Genomic DNA, 23,317 nt, shown 5'->3' on the forward strand with positions numbered 1-23,317 from the left:
CAAGAAAACTGTTTTTTCTTCTTGCTTATCTGAAAATCTCATAAATTGAGTAAATATATAGCTGTCAGTCTTTTTCTCTCTTGTGTGCAGGAGTCAAACAAGTAGAAATTTTCCTGAGCTGTTGAAGAGGGCAGTGTTTTGAAAACCTTCCCAATATGAAGCTTTAATCCTATACTCACCTTTCTGGGAGTAAAGTTGCAATGCTAATACCACATATCTGGAGTAAACCCCATTAAATCCAATAGGACTTACCTTTGAGTAGACATGGTTAGGTTTGTGCTATAAATTAATGGGACTTTTGAGTGAACATAGCAAAGAATTGTGTTTGTGTTGTAAACCTTTCTCTCCCCCTCCAATCCTATTTTTAAAACAATTAGGCAGGGCTTACTTAGGTAACTGTATTTATTTGGTAGGAAACCAATACTGATTTTTTTTAAAGGAAACTAATACTTAAAAAAAAGTTCTGCAACAGTCAGCTGGTTTTGACAATAAACTATTGTATGTATTTTTACATCTCCAGTGTATAAGTATTGGGAATATTTCCTGTGAGGTGGAAACCAGGGCAGCTCACAACAAGAAGTAAAGAAGTAAAGCCATTTAAAATCCAGTAACCATTAAACAAATATAAAACAGTTGTAAAACAGCTTAAGGTGGCATGATTCTGAATTTTTGATTCGGTGAGTAAAGTTCCTTATCACTGAATTGGATAAGGATCAATGGCCACATTGAATACATTGGGGCTTGCTTCTTAATAAACATGCGTAGATTTGCACTATAAATGTCTTTAAAGATTGTGTAAATAATAAACGTCTTTGAAATTCATGCTTATATGAATATTTCTTCAGATTATGTCTTGATATATATCTGATTTCACACTATGGTTGTAAATTATTATTTACAAATTATTATTTCCTCTACATTTTAAGCGTGCCCTTCTTCCTTGGGGTGGTCATAGTTCCCCTCTGTTGTTTTCACACTGAAGGGCAGATTAGGCTGAGAGATGGTGCATAACTTTGTAGCTGATTTCCATTTTAAAATTTAATTTAAATGATTTATATGCAGGCAATCCTCCTCTCAGATGCACACATTCACATGGTGAGGGGGTTTGAGAGTGTTGAAGAAGCTGAGAGCAATGCCATCAGGAGTCTAGACCAAGAGGCTAGACTCCTAGCAGGGTCTCCCAACATGCAATGGTCAAAGCTAAGACACCAGGCTAAGATGCATCCAAACTCAGAGGAAGGCAGTGGTAAACCACTTCTGAATACCTCTTACCATGAAAATCCTATGAACAGACTATCTGAAATGCAAGACGAGATAGTGCCGGAAGAACCCCAGGTCAGAAGGCACTCAGCGAGCTACTGGGGAAGAACAACGGATAAGTACGAGTAGCGCTGTGACTAATGATGCAGATGGGTCAAAGCTGAAAGGAAGCCCAGAGGCTGATGTGCACAGGTGCGAAAGGAGAGTCCGGGGTTATACAACGTACACAATAGGAACATGGAATGTGAGAAGCATGAGCAGAGAAAGTTAGAAATTGTCAAGCAAGAAATGGAATGCATCAACATTACAATACTTGGCGTGAGTGAATTAAAATGGACGGGAATGGTACATTGTCAATCAAGCAATTACAAAATATATTATGCAGGAAATGAGAAATTAAGACGAAACGGGGTTGCTTTAATAGATAGTGAGAAGTGATGTTGCAAAAGCAATTAGGAGCTGTAACGCAAGGGATGAATGAGTGATATCAATGAGACTAAATGGGAACCCTATTAACATAACCACCATCCCAATCTACACTCCAACAGGAAACACAGAAGAAGAGGAATTGGAGAGATTTTACGAAGTAGTACAGGACGGAATTGATCAGATGTTCTGATAATTATGGGGTACTGGAATGCAAAAGTAGGGAACAGAGAAGAACTAGAAATTTGGGGGGAATGGAGCTTAGGTGATAGAAAGGAAGCAGGAGAAAGACTTACTGAATTCTGTGAAGCCATACTTTGTTTCTTGCAAACACATTTTTTGAGCAACCAAAAAGACGATTGTACACGTGGACATCACCAAATGGTCAATATAGGAATCAAATTGATTATATAATTGGTAGCAGAAGATGGAGAAGTTCCATACTTTCTGCGAAAAGAAGACCAGGACCAGACTGCGGTACAGATCATGACTGACCAAGATGAAATAAAAGGAAGATGGAAGCAACACATTGAAGAACTATATAAAAGAGATGCAAGGATGACAGATTCATTCGCAGAGGAACCATATGATGAAAAACCAGAAATTTTAGAATGTGAGGTGAAAGCTGCTCTTAAAATACTTGGAAGAAACAAATCACCAGGAACAGATGGCATAACAATAGAGTAGCTACAAGTTACTGAGATTGAATCTGTCCAAGTGCTAACAAAAATTTGTCAAGAAATATGGAAAACTAAACAATGGCCCACAGACTGGAAGTGTTCAATATATATCCCAATCCAAAGAAAGGGGATCCCAGGGAATGCGTAATTATCGAACTATTGCCTTAGTAATGATCGAGATTCTACAACAAAGGCTCTTACCATATACAGTAGGGCCCCGCTTATATGGCAGGTTCCGTTCCGGACCCCTGCCGTAAAGCTGAAATCGCTGTAAGGCGGAACCCCATTGACTTTAATGGGGCACATTGCACAAAAATGCCACAAAAGCAGCTTTTAAAGAGGGGAGGAAAGCAGCCGCATTAGCGAAACACCGGAAAGTGGAGCGCTGGTAAGCGGGGCCCTACTGTATGAAGTGAGGAATGCCAGATGTCCAAGCTGGATTTAGAAAAGGAAGAGGTACCACAGATCTTATCGCAAACATACGCTGGATGATGGAACGGACCAAGGAATTTCAGAAGAAAACCACCCTATGCCTTATAGATTACAGCAAAGACTTTGATCGTGTAGATCTTGAAAAACTATGGAATTCTTTAAAAGAAATGGGGATGCCACAGCATCTGATTGTCCTGATGCGTAACCTATGCTCTGGACAAGAGGCTACTGTAAGGACAGAATATGGAGAAACCAATTGGTTCCCCATCGGAAAGGGTGTGAGACAGGGGTGTATTCTATCACCCTATTTGTTTAATCTATACGCAGAACATATTATACAGAAAGCGGGATTGGACAAAGATGAAGGAGGTGTGAAAATTGGAGAGAGAAATATCAATAATTTAAGATATGCAGAAGATAGTAATGATTTGAAATGAATGCTGTTGAAAGTTAAAGAGGAAAGTACAAAAGCAGGACTACAGCTGAACGTCAAGAAGACTAAAGTAATGACAACAGAAGATTTATGTAACTTTCAAGTTCACAATGAGGACATTGAACTTGTCAAGGATTATCAATACCTTGGCACAGTCATTAACCAAAATGGAGACAATAGTCAAGAAATCAGAAGAAGGCTATGACTGGGGAGGGCAGGTGTGAGAGAACTAGAAAAGGTCCTCAAATGCAAAGATGTATCACCGAACAATAAAGTCAGGATTGTTCAGACCATGGTATTCCTGATTTCTATGTATGGATGTGAAAGTTGGACAGTGGAAAAAAACAGATAAGAGAAAAAACAACATTTGACATGTGTTGGAGGAGAGCTTTGCAGATACCATGGACCACAAGAAAGACAAAGAACAAGTTAGAACAAATTAAACCAGAACAATCAGTAGAAGCTAAAACGATGAAACTGAGGTTATCAGACACATAATGAGAAGACATGATTCACTAGAAAAGACAATAATGCTGGAAAAAAGAGAAGGGAGTAGAAAAAGAGGAAGACCAAACAAGAGATGGATTGATTCCATAAAGGAAGCCACAGACCTGAACTTACAAGATGTGAACTGGGTGGTTTATAACAGATGCTATTGGAGGTCGCTGATTCCTAGGGTTGCCATAAGACGTAATCAACTTGAAGGCACATAACAACAATGACAATATGTGGGTAAAGTTTATGAAGTAATGCAGATTCACATAATACATTTAAAGCACATCCAACTTGCATTTAAAGCACATGACTTCCCCCAAAGAATCCTGGGAAGTGTAGTTATAGTTCCCACCAGAACTTGGAAGATTACTTTTAAAAAGTAATAGATTATAGTTACAGTTACATGGCCCCCCAAAAAGTAGTAATTACAGTTACAATTACAACTGCTCTGAAAGTAACTGATTACTTTACTTTTACTCAAAGTAATTGCTACAATTGCATTTTAGTTACTTTTTTATTTTTATTTTTTTAAATGCCTACAAGGTGCTGGCCTTTGCTGCTGCACATCTAAGTAGCCTAAAACAACATTAAAAATAAGCACACACACACACAGAGGGTAGTAGATTTTCCCCCCCCCATAAGATTAACAGAATGGCATAACAGAATCTCACATCCCCTCACCCCACCCCCAGCAATGATGATACCCCATCACACATATTTTTGTATATATATATATTGCCTCCAGCTCTTTTCTCCTTCCACTCCTGTCAATTTTTAAACAATTGTTTTCTCCACCCCGTCTCACTCTCCACCTCCTTCCTCGTTGCCTCCTAAGCACCCACAGAGCATGAAGGAAGAACAACGCTGCACAGAAGCCCAATTTGAAGCACATGATTTTTATTCACAAATCAGAGGAGCAGAAGACTTCCCCTGCCCCCCCTCAAGTAATGCGCAAAAGTAATGCTGGAAACATTACAATTACTCCTCAAAAGTAATGAAGTTACTACTCGTTCTATTACCAGCAAAATGTAATGAAGTTACTCACTCGTTACTCAAAAAAGTAATAAATTACAAGTAATTCGTTACTTGTAACTAGTTGCTTCCAAGCTCTGGTTCCCACCACCCTTAACAAACAACAGTTCCCACGATTCTGTAGTGGGATTCATGTGCTTCAAATGTATGTTGAATGTGCTTTAAATGAATGGTGTGGATATGCCCTAATATGCTATGCATTCATTAGTGAATTGAAAGGAACCATTTTAAAAGATATTGTTTTTAAACAGGGCTGTAGTCAGTGGTAGGGCACATGCTTTGCATGCAAAGTCCAAAATTCAGTCTCTGGAAGAGACTATTGCCTGGAATCCTAGACAGGCAATGCTAGTCCATGTCATCAGTACTGAGCTAGATGGTACCAAATGGCCTGACTTGGTATAAAAGAGGAAAGAGACACAAGGGCCATAGTGACTCCGAAATTTATTTATGTATTTTATTTACAAGATTTATATACCACTTTATTGTAAAAAGCCTCCAAAAAGTTTATAGAAGAAATTAAAACAATGAAATTATTGGCAAAAAAAGTCAAGATCCCAGTCTGCGTCTGTGTTGGATTTGCTTTTTAATATATTTTTTAAAACCTTTCCCCCCCTAAATAATGTTTTTTAATCCTTTTTATTTAAGATTTTTTAAAGCTTTTTTTAAAAAAAAATGTTTTTAAAGTAGTTTTGTTTTAATGTATCAGCTTGTGATCAACAACAATTCCAAGATCCTTCTCACATGCCGTATTACTGAGCCAAGTATCCCCGATATTTTAACTGTGCATTTAGTTTCTTTTTCCTAAGTGTAGAACTTTGCATTTATCCCTGTTGAATTTCATTCTGTTGTTTTCAGCCCAATGCCCTAGCCTATCAAGGTCCCTTTGAATTTTGTTTCTGTCTTCCACGGTAGAACAAGTACTATGTGGCACCCGTAACATGGAAAGCACATCTTGAACTTGATTGAATTTGGCATGGTAGCAATTCGAGAACCAGTGCAGATTTCAGAACAGAGGTATTATGTGCTGATAGGGTCTCACTCATGTCAGCAATCACGCTGCAGGATTCTGCACTAACTGCAGCCCCTGGTTGTGCTGCATAGGGATTTCTGTGACCTTGGTGGACTGGCTGCCAGGATATTTTTAGTTTTGATTAGGAACCCTGAGTGGTTGTGGGATGCTGAGTTTTCTGTCTTACTCATAGGAATCTTGTTATGGTTGGTATGGTATTGTATTTAGGAAATCATCACTGTCTTTGGTTTTTCTTTTCTATTTGCACTTCATTTACCTGTGACCTTATTTCCTTACATCCATAGAAGCAACAACAGTGGTTCCATGTGGTCAGCTCAACCACCTTAAACCCTCTGATGATATACCTTATTGGTGTCAAGACAGTTTGTTTCTTCCCCAATAGTGGTCAAAGAGAATTCACATACTGGGAAGTGTGGCTTCAATTGCTGTTGTTCCCAATTTACTGCCTGTAAAGGTAGACCAAGCCATGTGTGTTTTCTCTCTGTCTAATATTGGAATTGGGTTGGCTATCAAAGCGTCTTTATGGCAACCCACAGAATAGGCAGGAAAGACTAGAGAATCTTCTTAACTCTTACTCATTTCTCAAACCTCTCTCTGCAGTGAAGTGTCAAGTCTGTAAAGAAGTTGGGAGCAGCTATGTTAAAAGGCAGACAGGGCATTCCAGGCAGGGGGTTGCCAACCCTGCTTGGATATGGCTATTGTTGCAGAGGATCCCTAGTCAAGCTTTACCAGCAGCACAATCCTAACAATATCTGTGCCGAAGTAAGTCCTGTTGAGTTTTATGGTGCTTAGTCCTAGTAAGTTTGTTTAGAATTGCAGCCTTTACTCCTGAGTGCTCCCATCTAACATCTCCACAACATTAGGCTCCCTTCCTCCTACAATGGCTTTCTGGTGACTGGCTTGGTCTGAGGGTACTTAAACCCTTCTTTCAGAAGCAAGTAGGCTACATTAAATGTTCCTTACCCAAGCTCTCTAAGCAAGTGAGACGGAATAATCCCATCACTTCAGCTGGACCTAGAAACACTCTCATTTAGCTTAGATGTCTATCTTAATTTGCAGTCAGAGATTTTTTTTGAGTGGTATGCTCAAACCAACTGTGGTCCATGCTTAATATATCATGCTTAATGACATCACTAGGGCATGCCCCCATGACTTCGCTAGGGCCTGCCCCTGAAATCTCAGGGTTTGGGATGCTTCTGACCTGGCAGCCCTACCATGTATGCATACTAAGGATTGCAGCCTTGCTATAATTTCCACTTTAAGGGACAGTTTTGATATGTATGTGAAAACTGCCTTTTCTTCAAGTAACCACAGGGACCTAGCAATGAAGGAGACTGGGGAAGAGTTACTATCTGCAGGGGCCTTCACTCTTTCTTTTGGCACCACCCATAAAGATGTCCACATACAAATGCTAAACTTTTTGTACCTAGGTGTTTCTTGGATAAAAAAGATGTAACTGAGAATGTTCTGCATTAGCATTGTGGAATGTAACAACACTAGTTATCTTTGTATCTTCTTCCTGTATTTTTGGATCGCACTATTAATAAAGCACATGCTTAAATATGTTGTCTACTTCCTTGTTCCACTTCACATGCTTCTGGCACTGAAAACAGGTTCCAGGCCTGACACAAAGTCTGCATATCTCTGAAGTGCATGACTCTTCAACAGCTCTGGTGAAATCTGTAGATGTTCCTTGAATTCACATGGAATTTTGCCAATTCCAAAATATTTCAATTTGAAAAGACAGATTAGAATGAAAGATATGAAGCAGCAAGTGAACATAAGAAGAACCTATTGGATCAGGCCAACTAGGCCCACCTAGTCCAACATCCTGTTCTTGCAATGGCCAACCACATGACTATGGGAAGCCCGCAAGCAGGACCTAAACACAAGATCACTCTCCCCTCCTGTGGTTTCTAGCAACTGGTACTCAGAAACATACTGCCTCCAACTGTGGAGGTAGACCATCATGGGTAGTAGCCATTGATAGCCTTATCCTCCATGAATTTGTCTAAAATATCTTTTAAAGCCATCCAAGTTGGTGGCCATCGCTGCTTCTTGTGGGAGTGAATTCCATAGTATAACTGTGCACTGTATGAAGAAGTATTTTCTTTTGTCTGTCCTGAATCTTCCAACATTCATCTTCATTGGATGTCCATATGGTCTATTGTTATGCAAAACTTTTCCCTGTCCACTTTCTCCATGCCATGCATAATTTTATATACTTTTATACCATGCAGTCTTCACATGTAAGGATAGAGGTAAAAGTCAGGACTAGATTTCCCCATCATTTATAGGTAGTCAATAACAGAGAACTTTGGCTCATTTGCAAATGGTGAAAGTAATTCTGAAACTTTTAGGTTCCCCCAGGCATTCTTCCTTTTCGGAGGAAGGGCGAGATATAAATGTAATAAATAAATAAATATCCCCTATCTCTTCCCCTGTCCCATCATAAAAAACACAGACAGAGTCCACATGCACTACTTACCTTTCCAGCCATTTCCACTGGAGAAATCTATCAAAGTACATGCTGTCTAAATATTCTTGAAAAGGTTCTTCACTTAGGTAGTCATGAACAGATCTATCTCAGATGAAAAAGGCAAGACAAACATTTTACAATCCTGTATTTTGTTATGAAGAAGTATTCTAGTTCTTTTGAAGCTAGGATGATTAGTTTAATTTCCACTACTTCATGTGTAAATACTTTAAAAATATATATTATGTTATGGTTTATGTCAAACTCTGTAGATGTTGATGGTACCAGTAATAGTTAATATTTTAGGAGGTTAGCAGTTCTAAGAGGCCTGGATTTTCTGACATTTGCTAATAAACCAGAATATGTTCTATTAACCAGTGTTTATAATTTCTACCATCAGTAAAACCTTTATTAAAGGACTTGCAACTGATTGATAGATAAAAAACTAGAACTGTTTCTTCATGCACTTCTGAACAACTGATCAGACATTACATAAAGCTGTTATCAATTGGTAATTATAAACAATTCATTTTTAAAGGACCAAATATTGCCTTTCATATATGTATTTGAGTTTACAATTCTCACTTTGACACAAGGCAAGTATTACCAATAAATTCTACTACAGCAGAGGAACAAAGAACAGCTTTTAACATCAAGACCAACTCTGCCTGTTATAACTGCAAGCTTTCCATGTATCTGGTACACGTTAAACCAGTTGGAAACCAGCATCCCAACATACAGAATACAAACAAAGCCCAGGGGACTAAACCAGCTCGTTAATGCTGTGAACAATCCTCATTTTCTTCCATCATAAAATGGAAATGGACTGCCTTCAAGTCGATTCCGACTTATGGCGACCGTATGAATAGGGTTTTCATGGTAAGCGGTATTCATTTTTTTTTCATTAATTTTTTTATTCAAAGTTTCAAAAAACAAAACAAAACAAAACAAAAACAAATTAATAACTAATACAATAAAATAAAATGTTGACTTCCGATTTGTCGCAGATCAGTTATAGGTCTATAATATATAACAAACCTGTCTCTTAATATATTACAAAATCACTTTCCTCCAGTAGTTATCTTAATTAATCATCAAATCTCATTAACATCACTTTATTCTTTCTGCAAAAAGTCAAAGAGAGGTTTCCAGTCCTTGAGAAATATATCCATCGATTTTTCTCCAAATAAACATGTCGATTAATCCATCTCATCAAGTCTGCTAGGTCCAGTAATTTCAATAGCCATTCTTCCATTATCAGTGTTAATTCCATCTTCCATCTTCCATCCTTGCATCCATAATAATCTTGCTGTCATAGTCATAGTCATATAATAAGAGTCTGATGGGAATTTCCTTCCTCACAAATATTTCCTTGCCATCAATTCTGAATGTGTTACTGAAATATTGTTGTAAAGTCATATCTCTGTTCCTCTTTTTTATGGAATGCACTAGCACATCTCTTGAGAGTTTTTCCATTGTCACATATCTGTAATTAATTCTATAAATTTTCTCTATTTCAAGCTCCATCACATCATTCCAGTCCAGAAATTTTTTCGAAACATTGATAGCTTTATCTCTGATATCTTCATCAATTTCTTCAGGGACAATGCTGAATTCCAAACAGTAATCTTTATCTCTAAGGTCCATAAACTCCAAATCTTTTTCCAGTTCCACATTTGATATATCTGTTCCAATCTCCAGGACTTGCATCTTCCCTTTAATTTTTCTTTCTTCTTCTATTGCTTGTCTAGTTATATATTTGATCTCATCAACCTCCTCTCTCATAAAATCCCCTATTTCTTTCAGCTCCTGCTTCATTTTGCCAAATTCAATTTTCATCTCTTGTTTGCCATGTCTAAGTTCTTGTTTCGTTATCTCAATCTCATCCATTATTTTCTGAAACATATTTACTTCCAGGGTCATTTTTAAAACCAAGAAGAAAAAAAACCCTTCAATTTCCAATATAGCACTATTCCCAAGCAAAGAGCAATTTATTTCTTTTTCCAGCAACAAAGGAGTTAATATTCCAAACCTGATGACATCATAATGTAGACAGCACAAACTGCCTTATCTCTTATGTGTCCAAGAATGCAAAACAAATTTAGTTCACAGCATCCAAATAGTTAGTGGCATAAAGAACAAGCAGATTCGTCAAAATGAAGTAGACCAGAAAAAATAGTCCCAGACATATAATACTCAAAAGTTCATATAAATCAAAAATTTTCTCCTCAGATTAGATATCTCTCATCCGTTTGTATCTTTATAATTCTCAATTCCAGGCCAGCTTTTTGCAATAAAAACAAAGATAAGCTATTTCGATTTCCTTCTGCCTTAATTCCGTGTATAAAAGAGAAAAGTTATAACTCACCCAGGGACTCTTTACTGCTGATTCTTTTAACAAATCTCTTTTACTGCAACAATTTAAGCCAAATGATAAGGATAGAAAGAAGAATGCTTGCCTGTTAAAATCTGTTTTTCTTTGAAGAAAAGAAAAACATCTCGCTTAATCAGTTTGAGCTTGCTTGAAATTCCTTGGCTCCGTCCGACGTTGCTGGCTGGTCCTTTGTTCATAGGCAATCCTAATGAATTCAAGTCCCCCAACAAACACAACCAAGCTTGTGGATGATCTCTTCGTTTCTCCCTTGCCTGGGAGAAAGTTTTTACCAGTCAAAAAAACCCTTTTGACTGGTTTTAAAACTGAAAAAGCTTCCTCTGAGACGAGAGCTCGTCTCAGAGGCAGGCACAAGCGAAGCAATCCTTCCCGGAAGTCATGGTAAGCGGTATTCAGAGGGGGTTTACCATTGCCTCCTTCTGAGGCTGAGAGGCAGTGACTGGCCCAAGGTCACCCAGTGAGCTTCATGGCTGTGTGGAGATTCAAACCCTGGTCTCCCAAGTCGTAGTCCAGCACCTTAACCACTACACCACACTGGCTCTCTTCCATCACAAAGAGCAAACTAAAAGCAGAACAAAGTCATTCAAACACATGAGCAGAACTACTGATCTATTTTGCAAATACCCACTGAAACCAGCCAGAAGCAACAAAAGGTGCCCAGTCATCAGAGATTACATGTGGATGGCTTTTAATGATCCCTCTGTTTGATATTTTTGTTATTTTAAAGTCTTGCTGTCCTGACAAACAAACAGCAGCCTGGGTTGGTAAATGCAAATCTTTTTATGTAGAGCTTTTCAGTACAATAGCAAAATTGCTGTGACTTTCCAAAATCGACAAGCCTTTTTACAGACAAAAGGATGACACAACACATATGTACTTCAGTGCCATGGTTCCCATTCCGAATAAACAGGGAACTGCAGAATTTGCAGTCTTTTGTTCACATGGGCTAACATCCAGTTAATTCCCTCTCCCCATTATTTTTAAATGGAGGCAATTCTGTTTGATACGGATGTATTTTTCCTTGGAAAAACATGAATTTGCAGTTTTTTGTTTTGACTTTTTGGCTAGAACATGTTGACATTGACTATCCATAAGCCTAAGCTTGGTTTCATGCATGCCTTTTTCCCTGTACATATACAGGAAAAAGCATGTTCACCATCACAAGTGAAGAGCAGGCAGATTTATTTTGGCACAGGGATGCACAGTGAAGATGCAGCCAAGGGTCAGGTGTTTCACTAGGGGCCCTTGCAGATATCTCCCCCACACACTTTGCTATGAGTTCTAGACCAACCAAGGCTAGCAGTTAAACAGCTAGCATTTCCACAGTCATTGGAAAGGATCATTATTTTCTGTAGCAAGCAACAGACACAACTGTTGTTTAATGATCACTTGTGCCCTTAGGAGAGGCGAGTACAATACAATAAAATAAAAAGATGAATGAACATAAGAACAAAGGAAGCTGCCTTACACCAAGTGGTCCATTTAGCTCAGTATTGCCTACAGTGCCAGCAACTCCCCAGGGTTTCAAATGGGAATCTGTCCCAGCCCTACCTGGAGATGCTGGGGATTGAACCTGGGATCTTCTGCATGCAAAGCAGATGCTCTACCACTGAGATAACGGGACGGAACTGACAAGGGCAATAGTTCAGGGGAGGGGATTGCCTTGATGCTCTCTAGCATTTCTTTCTATACATTTTTAAAAGCCAACATGACTGGAACAGCCGGCAGCATTCAGCCAAACATTTAGCCCCACCTGCAAACTAGTGGTTAAGATGCTGGACTATGACCTGGGAGACCAGGGTTCAAATCCCCGCACAGCCATGAAGCTCACTTGGTGACCTTGGGCCAGTCACTGCCTCTCAGCCTCAGAGGAAGGCAATGGTAAACCACCTCTGAATACTGTTTACCATCAAAACCCTATTCATAGGGTCGCCATAAGTCGGGATCGACTTGAAGGCAGTCCATTTCCATTTCCAAAGTAACTGACTATGAAAAAAGTTTTAAAATGGCAAGTGTGTGTTGCTGGGGTGCTGGTGTCACAGTAATGTCACAAGGCGCTAACCACTAGTGCTTATGGCACTTAAAAAAATGTAAAGGAAAAAAGTAACAGATGTACAATATACATGACAAACATTACATGACAAACATAAAATCAATGAGAAACAACTGCATGAAACACTGTGCACTTCAACAACAACAACCCCCCCCAAACCTCTAAAAGCCCTTAAGGTCATAAGGGTTCATTTTGAGCAGCAAACAAAGAGCTGAAAGAAATTTAAAATTCTCAACCACTGAATGTCAAACTATACTTACTTCACACATGGTGAGAACAGCTCTTTACAGGGGCTGTTTTCAAGTTTTTCTTCTGTCTGCTGGACAAGATCTCGATTGACTTCTGCTACATAAACTGGAGACTATGAAAAAGTAAAGAGAACAAGCAACATGTTAGCTTTGTGATGGGGGAAAACAGTTCATTGACAACCAAGTTCATCTTTAGAAAAAGAAAACATCATCAGAATTTATTTTCATATCACTGATGATGACTGCAAGCTTTAAAATGGAAACTCTCCTTATGGCCTCCAAACATTTCATTGCATGGAAGAATGTGGGACTTATTTGCAATGGAAATGACAAACCATTACAGTAATCCATGATACAGCCAGTCCTGCTGATTTCCCTTTTTCAAATATGCAGATATACTTGAACCCCACATAAAATCTCCCTAAAGCTATTGTGTTGTTGATACGTTAATTAGATGCAAATGAATTAGTATTGTTACAAGTGGGACCTACAACAAAATGTTATTCTCATTTCCCAGCCATGTCCTCCTCCACAAGTCACTCCATTCCTGCTCCCTGCAGTTTTCATTTTTTCTTTCCACCTGAGAGTTAACATTCCATAGTTACTGAGCATGCTTAATTCTTCTCATTGGCTTGGAGTTCTTTTTTGGTAGAGGTGTGTGGGTCTCCTTTAGGCTTTTGTTTGTTTTGTACTTCTGAAAGTTTGATGTTTCCCCAGGCATGCTGATACCTCCCCTTCTTGTTCCTCAAGTGGCTCCATTTTGGTGACAATTCTGTCGGCCATGACCATCTGAGTTTGCTGCTAGAGGGAGTGATGGGAATGATATTGTGGAACTTCCTACCATGCAGGGAAGTTGCACGTGAAACAATACAGCATGTCAGCCACTCTATAATCAACTTTTGATTAGTATTATAATTTGCCAAAAGAGTTCACCTTTATTTTTATTTATACTGCCACTATGTTAAAAAACAAAAACAATTACATGCAATGTCATATTTTGAACAGAGCATTATAAAAATGTGAAAATATTTATTAGTTTTCAAGTCACTGCACATTTGAGGCAAACATCTGCTCATCTAGTGTCTTTCAACTCCAGAAAGAATGAGAATCAGATTCCAAAATCATTCCTAGAAATTTTCCTGAAACAACTTCAAAAAACCCATCAGCTCACAGATACATTTACTGAGATGATCAAGATATACTATTTTAGCTAGAACTTTTCTCCCTACCTAGACTTATTAGCAAGTTCTCCTTTTTACCTTTCTCCTTTGAGGTATGCATTGTAAAGAGTGAAGCATTTTCTAACTGATCAAAGAACTTGTTTTTATGTGTTGATGTTCTTTTATATCAATAAAATAATTAACAGAAAAACGTCTTTCTATCATACAAGATTTTTGTTTCAGCTTTTTAAAGAACACACAGAATGCAGGATAAAACAGAAAAATGAGCACTTCCATGCATCATTCACATTGCACCAGCCCACTGCAAGTTCAAAAGAGGTGCAGTCTAAGCTTCATTTTTCAAAACTGCTTGTGATCTAATCTCTCACTTGTCCTCTTTTTGAGCCAATCGGTATTTAGAATACGCTTATCTAAGTCAAGTCTCTTTACAATGCTAGCATTTATTACCTAATTCATAAAAAGAAACATATGGATGGACTTGATCCCATTATGGAATGCTGCAAGCCATTTTACTAAACTTTTTACTAATCTCCCCTCTCTTGTAGAAAGCCCACTTACACAGTGCCATGGAAGAGTTAGAAGACAGCCTAGTCAGTAAAGCTACACTAGAATGTTACTGCCTCTCTTGAACAAAAAAAGAACAGCAACAGAAAAACTCCAGATTTCCCCTCCCCCAACTAAGTTCAGTGCCACCTAGTCAAGGCTTTTTGTGCCAGTAGTCATCGGCACAGAGTACTATCACTTTTTCTTTCTTTCTTTCTGCTGCCCATGGCAACCATTTTGTACTGACACACCCACAGCACTTTTATCAGGATATGAATCCCAGCATTTCATTTTTTTACAAAAAAGAAAAGCACTGCACCTCAAGATTAAACTATATGATGACACTCTCCACATATACAACTATTGCATATCTATGAAAAGAAGCTGTGTAATTGTGCAGACCTTGAAACCATTCAGAAGTATCAGTCTTAGGCCAGAACAGCCGTTCCAAGGGGTGCAATCAGCATAACTAACCTTGTAGATTATTTTATAGTCCCAAAGAGAGTTCCATGCACATTAAATATATCAACATTACTCACTCTTTTCACTTTTGCTTGAGACCCAATGCCAGGGAGTTCTTAAACTGCGAGCAGTGGCACTTTTTTCTTTTCCAAAGCTGTTTGACATGTAATTTGGATCTAATTAATTAAAATAACTAAAGACAGTACTTTTTATTTTTGTTTTGCAAAACCTTCTTTGCAAGGCACTTTGAGGGTAAAGTTGCTCGCCTCCATAGCAATCTTGATGCTCCATCCATATCTACTGTAGTATCCAATGAGGTATCCAGTACAACATCTGCTGCAACTTTTTGGGAATGGTTTCAGCTGATGCCGCCTGATGACGTGGACAAGGTGCTTGCGACGATGTGGCCAGCAACGTGTCCTCTCGACCCTTGCCCTTCTTGGCTTATTAAAGCTTGCCATGGGGGTTTGATTGAGTGGATCCAGGGTGTGGTCAACACGGGAGGGAGTGGTTCCAGCTGCCCTGAAAGAGGCAGTGATCCAATCAGCCCACCCTGGACCCATTGGTTTGTGACAACTACTGACCAGTCGCAAATACCTTCTTAGGGAAGGTGATTGAGAGGGTCGTGGAGCAGCAATTGCAAGTACTCCTGGATGAAGTGGATTATCCTGACCCATTCCAGTCTGCGTTCAGGCCTGGTTATGGGACTGAATTGGCCTTGGTCACCCTGATGGGTGAGAAGGATATTTATGAGAAGGATAGGGGGGTGCAACCCTGATATTATTACTTGATCTCTCTGCGGCTTTTGATACCGTTGACCACGGTATCCTTCTGGGCCGACTTGGTGACATAGGCATTGAAGGCACTGTTTTACAGTGGTTCTGATTCTATCTGTTTTCAGAAAATAGCACTGGGTGATTGTCTTTCGACTCCCTGGCAGTTGTGCTGTGGGGTGCCGCAGGGTACCATCTTGTCCCCAATGCTGTTTAACCTCTATATGAAGCCTTTCAGGACATTTGGGGTGAGGTGTCAGCAATATGCTGACAATACCCAGCTCTATTTCTGTGTAACATCTGAATCGGGAGAGGCTGTGCAAGCCCTGGACCAGTGCCTGATCTCGGTGGTGGGCTGGATGAGGGCCAATAAACTGAGTCTGAATCCTAGCAAGACAGAGACGCTGTGGGTTGGTGGTTCCCGAGTTTGGATAATTGGTCAGTAACCTGCTTTGGATGGTAAGACAGCTGCAGCCCCTTTGTACTCCCTCTGAAAGAGCACGTCCGTAGTCTGGGGGTGCTCCTGGATCCATCTTTGTTGCTAGAGGTGACCTCAGTGGTTAGGAGTGCCTTTTACCAGCATTGGCTGGTAAGACAATTGTGGCCATTTCTGGACTGGGATAGCCTGACCACTGTTGTCCATGCACTAGTAACCTCCAGGCTGGATTACTGTAATGCACTTTGTGTGGGGCTAACCTTGAGGATGGTCTGGAAGATTCAGCTGGTGCAAAATGCCGCAGTGAGACTGCTCACTGGAGCAGGGTATCACCAACATTTTACCCCGCTGCTGAAAGAATTGCACTGGCAACCTAATAGCTACCGGGCTAAGTTCAAGGTTTTGATGTACAAAGCCCTATACAGCTTGGGACCAGGATACCGGAAAGATCATCTTATCACTTATATACCCAGTCGATCACTGCGCTCTGCAGGTGAGGTCCTCCTGCAGATACCATCTTATCAAGAGGTCTGTTTCGCACAACATAGGAAGTGGACCTTTGGTGTAGTGGCACCTACCCTTTGGAATTCCCTTAAATATTAGACAGGGGCCATCTCTGTTACCTTTTCGGCGTCTACTGAAGAGCTTCCTCTTTCGACAAACCTTTTAAGTAGAGACCTTATCCCAGTCTGCTTCTGTGTTAGAATTGCTTTTTAACATGTTTTTAAAACTTTTCTTTTTTAAAAAGATGTTTTTAAAGCTTTTTAAAGATGTTTTTAAAGATGTTTTGTTTCAATATATTTTGAAGTCTGTTTTTATGATGTTTTAAAGTGTTTTTAGTGCTTTTGTTTGCCGCCCTAGTCTCCTACTGGGAGGAAGGGTGGGATATCAATCAATCAATCAATCAATCAACCAATCAGCATCTAGTGCTCTGCTCCTAGTGTTCTGCTCATTGTCACTGCAGCAAAAGATCACTGCTTGGTAGCTCTCTTCATTTCAGCAGCCTAAATTAGCTGAGAAAAGTTATTTTGTCAATGCTACTGTTAAACAGTTGGGAGTCAGAAACCTGTGCTGATCTACTGCAAATAACCCAGAGATCTACCAGCAGATCCTGATCTACCTTATGCCCACCCCTGATCTAAGGTAAACCCAGCTTAATTGTCAAAAGCTCAAAGTCTGTGTGAATGCTGGCTTAGGGCACCACTGTTTGACCAATCTAGGGCTAAATTTTAACATTCACCAAGCATCTGAATGATGCATTGCACAGTGCCTACTGTGATGACACTGGTTTTGGGAGGGGGCTTGTTTTAAGCTTGGATTGCACCCTAAAACAAAAAAACGAGTAAGTCCCACTGATCTCGATGGAACTGTACTCATTGGGAGTAGACATGCATAGGATTGTGTTGTAAATCTCCCTCATTGATCTTTATTCTCCATTGAGACTATGGTACAAACGTGAAAAGAATCACTGTATTTGCTGTCCAACAACCAAGTTGTTATTGCTTCCAATAACAATAAAATATCAAATTGCAAATTAAATAACCATAAAACATAATACAGTCCTCCCCATCAAAGACCTCAGTAGCTATGAATAAAATCAATACAGCAAGACTCTCAATAGCATAAAAGATAAAAACACATACATTAAAGAACTATTAAAAAAAATCCAGAGAAAATAAAAGATGCACCTGATCCAGAAAAGACTAACACCATCAAAACGTCATGTGCACAGGACCTAGAGGGGCACACCTCAGGAGTGGAGATGGTGAGCAAAAAATGTTCCAAGAGGCCTGTTTATAAATCTCTTGTGGAGAACCAGTGTGGCGTATCGGTTAGACTGTCTGCCTGGAACCTGGGAGACCAGTGTTCAGATCCCTGCTCAACCATGAAGCTCACTGGGTGACCTTGGGGCAGTCACTGTCTTTCAGCCTATCCTACCCTACAGGGTTGTTGTGAGGATAAAATTGGGAGGGGGAGAACCATGTTTGTATACCACCTTGAGCTCCTTGGAGGACAGGGGGGATATAAATGTAATAACAAAATTCTAGATCTCTTCTGCTCTGCCATGGATGTAAGGCTCATAGTAGAAGCAGTGGGTTTGTGTTGCGTTGACCATAAGGAATGCCTTATGAATTATTTAAAAAAACTAGCACAGTGCCCATAAAAAGCAACAGACAGGCAGGCTGAGGGAAGAATAGAAAGCTTTAGCGTCCCCTCACCCAAGTGCCCTAATTGGTCTCTCTTTGGCCTGGTTCTCAAGATCTGGGGCTACTAAGCAGCACTGGTAGCTTCTTCTGGCCACAGAAACTGGCAGAGGAACTGAGGCCCAGATCTGGCACTACTTATTCTCTGACCAGAGCCAGCAACTTCAGTGGCAAGCTAGAGCCACAGAATTTGCCACTGAGCTGCTACTGCATAAAGAAAATGCTAGCATGAGTAAAGGAATGGGAGAAGAAGGTTATTCCACATTCAGGAGGTTTATTGTGTGGCCAGATAAAAGGTATCATTCCTCGCCTGAACTCCAAATTCAGAAGAAAAAGACAAAGTGACTGCGAAAGGAGGTGCAGCTCCCCGCACTTGTGCAGAGCCTTCCTTGGGCGGCCACTTGCACATCACAAATAAAAAGAGAGCAGAGATTTGCATAAATTTTGCTTAAATTCAGATTTAGAAATTACTATCATTTAAACAATACAATAATCTGGTGTGTCTGTTCCATCTGCTGTCCAAGCGATAACTGCAAGGCCCTTGTTCTCTCTTCTTAGGGTTCTTTATCGTGGGCCATTGACAGTCTCTCAGCCTAGCCTACCTGACAGGGTTGTTGTGATGATAAAATGGGGAGGGGCAGAACCTGGTATGCCACCTTGACTAATATAAGGAGCTGTTTTATAGCTGGATAGACAGACAGACAGATAAGTGTTTGTATATATTATATCTGGAGATAGACAGAGAGACAAGCTAGAAAAATTGGAGAAGTCACAGAAATTACCTTAAGTTGTTGTTGTTGTTATCACCACCACCACCTACCAATGATATTTTGCTGGTGGTTTTGAATTTCATTTATAGCTCCAGCATTCCATAAGGGCTCTATCAAATGGACATGTTACAACTAGGGATGGAATGAGCAGCCAAATTCCACCCCATCTCAGTTTTCTGATAAAATAAATACAGGCAGTACAATATTTGAAGGGGGAGGATGATTTTGTAGCACAGTGCCACGGCTTTATTACATGGTCCACTGAAGATGCTTCAGCTCCTGCCTTGCTGAGGATCTCATGGTTGGTGGTGTGAAAATGGTACCAATACTGGTCGTTCCGGTCTGTTTTATTTATTTATTTATTTTTGTACACCTTTATATGAAGAAATACGAAACAAAGGATTATGCACACCTGACTTACTGGATTGTATATTCTATTAACTCTTCAGGTCCTTATTGTTATTGTATTTGAAAACTGAAAACTGAAAACTAAAAAGTTTTTTAAAAATTCCACCCCATCTCATTTTGCTAGCACTCAATCATCAGTCCACTCCATTCTGTTTCATGTCAAAAATTTTTAAAGAATGCACAAAATGTTCACATTCAAATTATATGCATTTTATACATACCTTTTACATAAAACACACACTTCTATGTAAAATACACATTTTCAGAGGCACATGTTACCAAATTCTTCCAAGCTACACAGGAAGTGGATTGGACTGTGAAAGACCAACCCAAATGGTGTTTGCATTTTGACCAATTTGTAGGGCAGTACAATATCTCAGAGAGGAGTTCAGGTCTTCTGCTCCCCTGGTGCATTCACTATAGCTGCCCAATTTCCCTGCTTTTTAAAGTTTGATAGAAATAGCTGTGGGCTATAGGTACATTCTTAAACCGCAAGGTTTTTTGCCTATTAGTGAATATATTCTATAGTTTCAGCAGACATTTCCATTGCTACTCAGACTGTCTCTTTCCTTATCCCTTTGTAGTACCAGAAATATATTTTAAATTTGTACGGTATCATGGTATGTTAACAAATTAGGAATACCCAGGCCTTCTTTCTTTGTGAATTTAAATACTATCACTTTTTATAATCATGGTTTTCCCCTAAAAATGTATACAATTAAAAATAACTTTTTGCCAAGACATCAATTTTTAATTATTATTGGCGGTGTTTGGAATAGGACATTAAATTTTGGTAAAATATTCAATATGATCGGTATTAAGTTTTTAATTCCAGCTGAGTGAAATTTTGACAGATATCTGTCATTAATTCAATGCCCACTTTGCCACTTTTAGGATGGTTTGTTGCCATGCTAGAAGCAGCCTCATCAGTTTCAATCTCACCTATCAGTATATGTTCTCACATCTCAAAATACATGAGGAGATCTCATTGATGGGCAAATTGGAATCCCTGAGTCATGACCAGATGGGTGATTCTAAAATTAGGGTGCTACTCCTGGTATGATGCTGATTAATTAAATCATGTGTCATAGGGGTTCAAGGGAGATATGGGCTAAGCTGCCATCTTGTAGGGATGATGTCAAAGCACCCCCCATGTATATATTTTTTAAAACATAAAATACACATTGTGTGTACACTTTTTATGCACTGAAACTGCATCACAAAATGCAGAAAAGTGCATAATAAGAGAAAGAGTTGTGTTCCAATCCACAAGCAAGTCCAGGAGCGTCAGACTGAGTCAATCCGCTGCAAAAAGCAGACCAAATAAAGTCTTCCTCTATCCCTAGTTATAACACTGGCCAAACAATAGAGGAGTATATTCCAGCTCCTGTTCCAAGTATTTACACTATCACATGCTTCTGAGAAATGGTTTCCACATGTTCGTCTTTTCACTGCTGGCCAACCTTAACAGAGCTCTGCAGGATCAAATATACTTATTTAGCCAAGTGGCCTATGTTACATCCCAGTGTTTTGGAACCTACAGCTACCATGTGTGTACAATTCAGAAGCTAGATTGTTTTAAAAAAAGCTCTTCTGAAACTGCTGAAAGATGGGGGACATGAGGTGTTCTAATTCCCCACATTTATCCCAATTTTCTATTAACAAACATACTGCATCAAAAAAGAAATGACTCCCAATCACAGAGTCCCAAATAAAAGCAACAAATGGCATCATTACAAAATTCAACTCAATTTAAGCTGCCTACACGTCTGTTCTGATCCAATCATATGAGCCTCAGGCCTTAAACATAGCCCTGGGTTTTGCCAAATGAGGTTAGGCAGAAAGAGAAACACAAGACACCTTCAGTCAAACACCAATGAGGCTCCTCAGCAAATCATAGTTCAAAATCCTACCATGTTTTGGAACAATTAGAAGAGTGCATGTGAAATGATATTCAGCAGGACATGGCCACGTCACACAGATACATGGGAATTCTGGACAACTAGACAATATGGGGGTCCCCCTGTACCACAGACGAATTATTCCTTCTGCCATATGGATGCTTATGAATCCGTAGGAGGAGACCATTTAATTGACATATTTTGCAGGCAAGCTGACTACAGCGCTTGTCACATCGTATCTTCTATAGAGCCCATGTGACATAAAAGAGCAAACAAGCTGCTGGATTGTGATGGCCTACTGGAACAATCACACTTTCTTCTTTTTCTTCCATTAGTCCTAACTGGAGTCTACTAAAGGGTGAAGATGGTTCTGCATTTGTAGAGCAAATGAATTGGCCATATAGAGTTCTAATCCTAACCACTTGAATACTCTTGCAGAGGAAGACAGCATAACACAAATCCCCCGGGCTGGCAATTTATGGAAGGAACTGGAGCTAGAAGAAAGTCTCATAAAAGACAAGCAATGCTATCTTCAGGTCTAGGAGGAGAAAATACTTCACAGTCTGTCTCTGGTACCAAGATTCTATAATCTTGAGGTTTGTAAGTGACTCACAGATGTGATTTATCAGCTAAAACAGTACAGTTCATCAGGGGAAAAATTAAAACCTTTAATTTACTGCCAACATTACTCATTTTTAGAGTCACAAGAAGCACTTATCTTTGATGTGTAAACTCTTGTTTTGTAGCAGCTACATAAGTCCTACTTTAATGTCCTTTTTTTTTACTAAAAATAATGGAAAACAAATAGACCCCACCCCCCACAATGGTGATCTCTGAACTGGAGTTGGCCACAACACAATCTGGATGAAATTACCTGTGTTTCACTTTTAACGTCATCTGTTTCTACAGCTATTATTATAACTAATTTAGAGCCAGCCTAGTCCCAAGACATGAGCTAAAGGCACAGGATACAGCCACCTTGCTGAAGTTGAGCAGGTCTGAGTCTGGCCAGTACTTGGATAGGAGACAGCCTGAGAACCCTATAAACTATCTTGAGTGCCATGGAACTAAAGTGGGATATAAATAGAATAAGCAATAAATACAGCTGTGCTGTGTCCCTCTATCTAAACACCACTTTCACTAGCCCTTCTCACCAAGAAGGAGTAAAGCTTGGGAGAAGGAGACAAGGTTTCCAACAAGCATGTGGCAGAAATTCCACATGGAGCTCAACCATATCCACAAACTCAAGAATCCACAGCACCTCTAGTTTAAAGTATGTTAGAAGAAGAGTGAGGCAAATATTTGTCAGTGGGTTCTAAGGGACTAGGTAAGTCAGACCATAATCACATCACATAGATAATACAGTAGGGCCCAGCTTCTCGGCGCCCCGCTTTTTGGCGTTCTGCTAATATGGCGCTAGCAGGGCAATCAGCTGGAGGGGGGGCTAGAGCTCCCTGTGCTCCAGCTGATCTCGCCAGAGGGGAAGATCAGCTGTAGAGCACTACAGCTGATCTCCTCCTCTTCTGGCACGATCCACTTGAGCTGATCGTGCCGGAGGAGGGGAAGATCAGCTGTAGCGGGCTACAGCTGATCTTCTCCTTGGGGGCGATCAGACTCCCGCACTCCAGCTGACCGCAGCGGAGGAGGAGAAGATCAGCTGTAGTACGCTACAGCTGATCTCC

The 23,317-nt window shown here is 39.8% G+C and overlaps 1 protein-coding gene across 6 annotated transcripts in view; it reads right to left on the minus strand.

Annotated features, from left to right (window-relative positions):
* The window catches only part of GRK5 (G protein-coupled receptor kinase 5), a 259,047-nt gene that overhangs the window by 39,971 nt on the left and 195,759 nt on the right, over positions 1-23,317 (minus strand). For 4 of the 6 annotated variants that reach the window (XM_061635844.1, XM_061635842.1, XM_061635840.1 and 1 more), the window contains 2 exons: positions 12,970-13,070; positions 8,277-8,369 (listed from right to left, as the gene is read on the minus strand). In XM_061635844.1, the coding sequence (XP_061491828.1) occupies positions 8,277-8,369; positions 12,970-13,070 (194 nt within the window). Of the gene's footprint in view, positions 1-8,276; positions 8,374-12,969; positions 13,071-23,317 lie in introns of those variants that run through there. The other 2 variants (XM_061635843.1, XM_061635845.1) reach the window with 2 other exon arrangements.

Source organism: Rhineura floridana, chromosome 7 (genome assembly GCF_030035675.1).
Source record: "Rhineura floridana isolate rRhiFlo1 chromosome 7, rRhiFlo1.hap2, whole genome shotgun sequence".
Taxonomy (NCBI): Eukaryota; Metazoa; Chordata; class Lepidosauria; order Squamata; family Rhineuridae; genus Rhineura; species Rhineura floridana.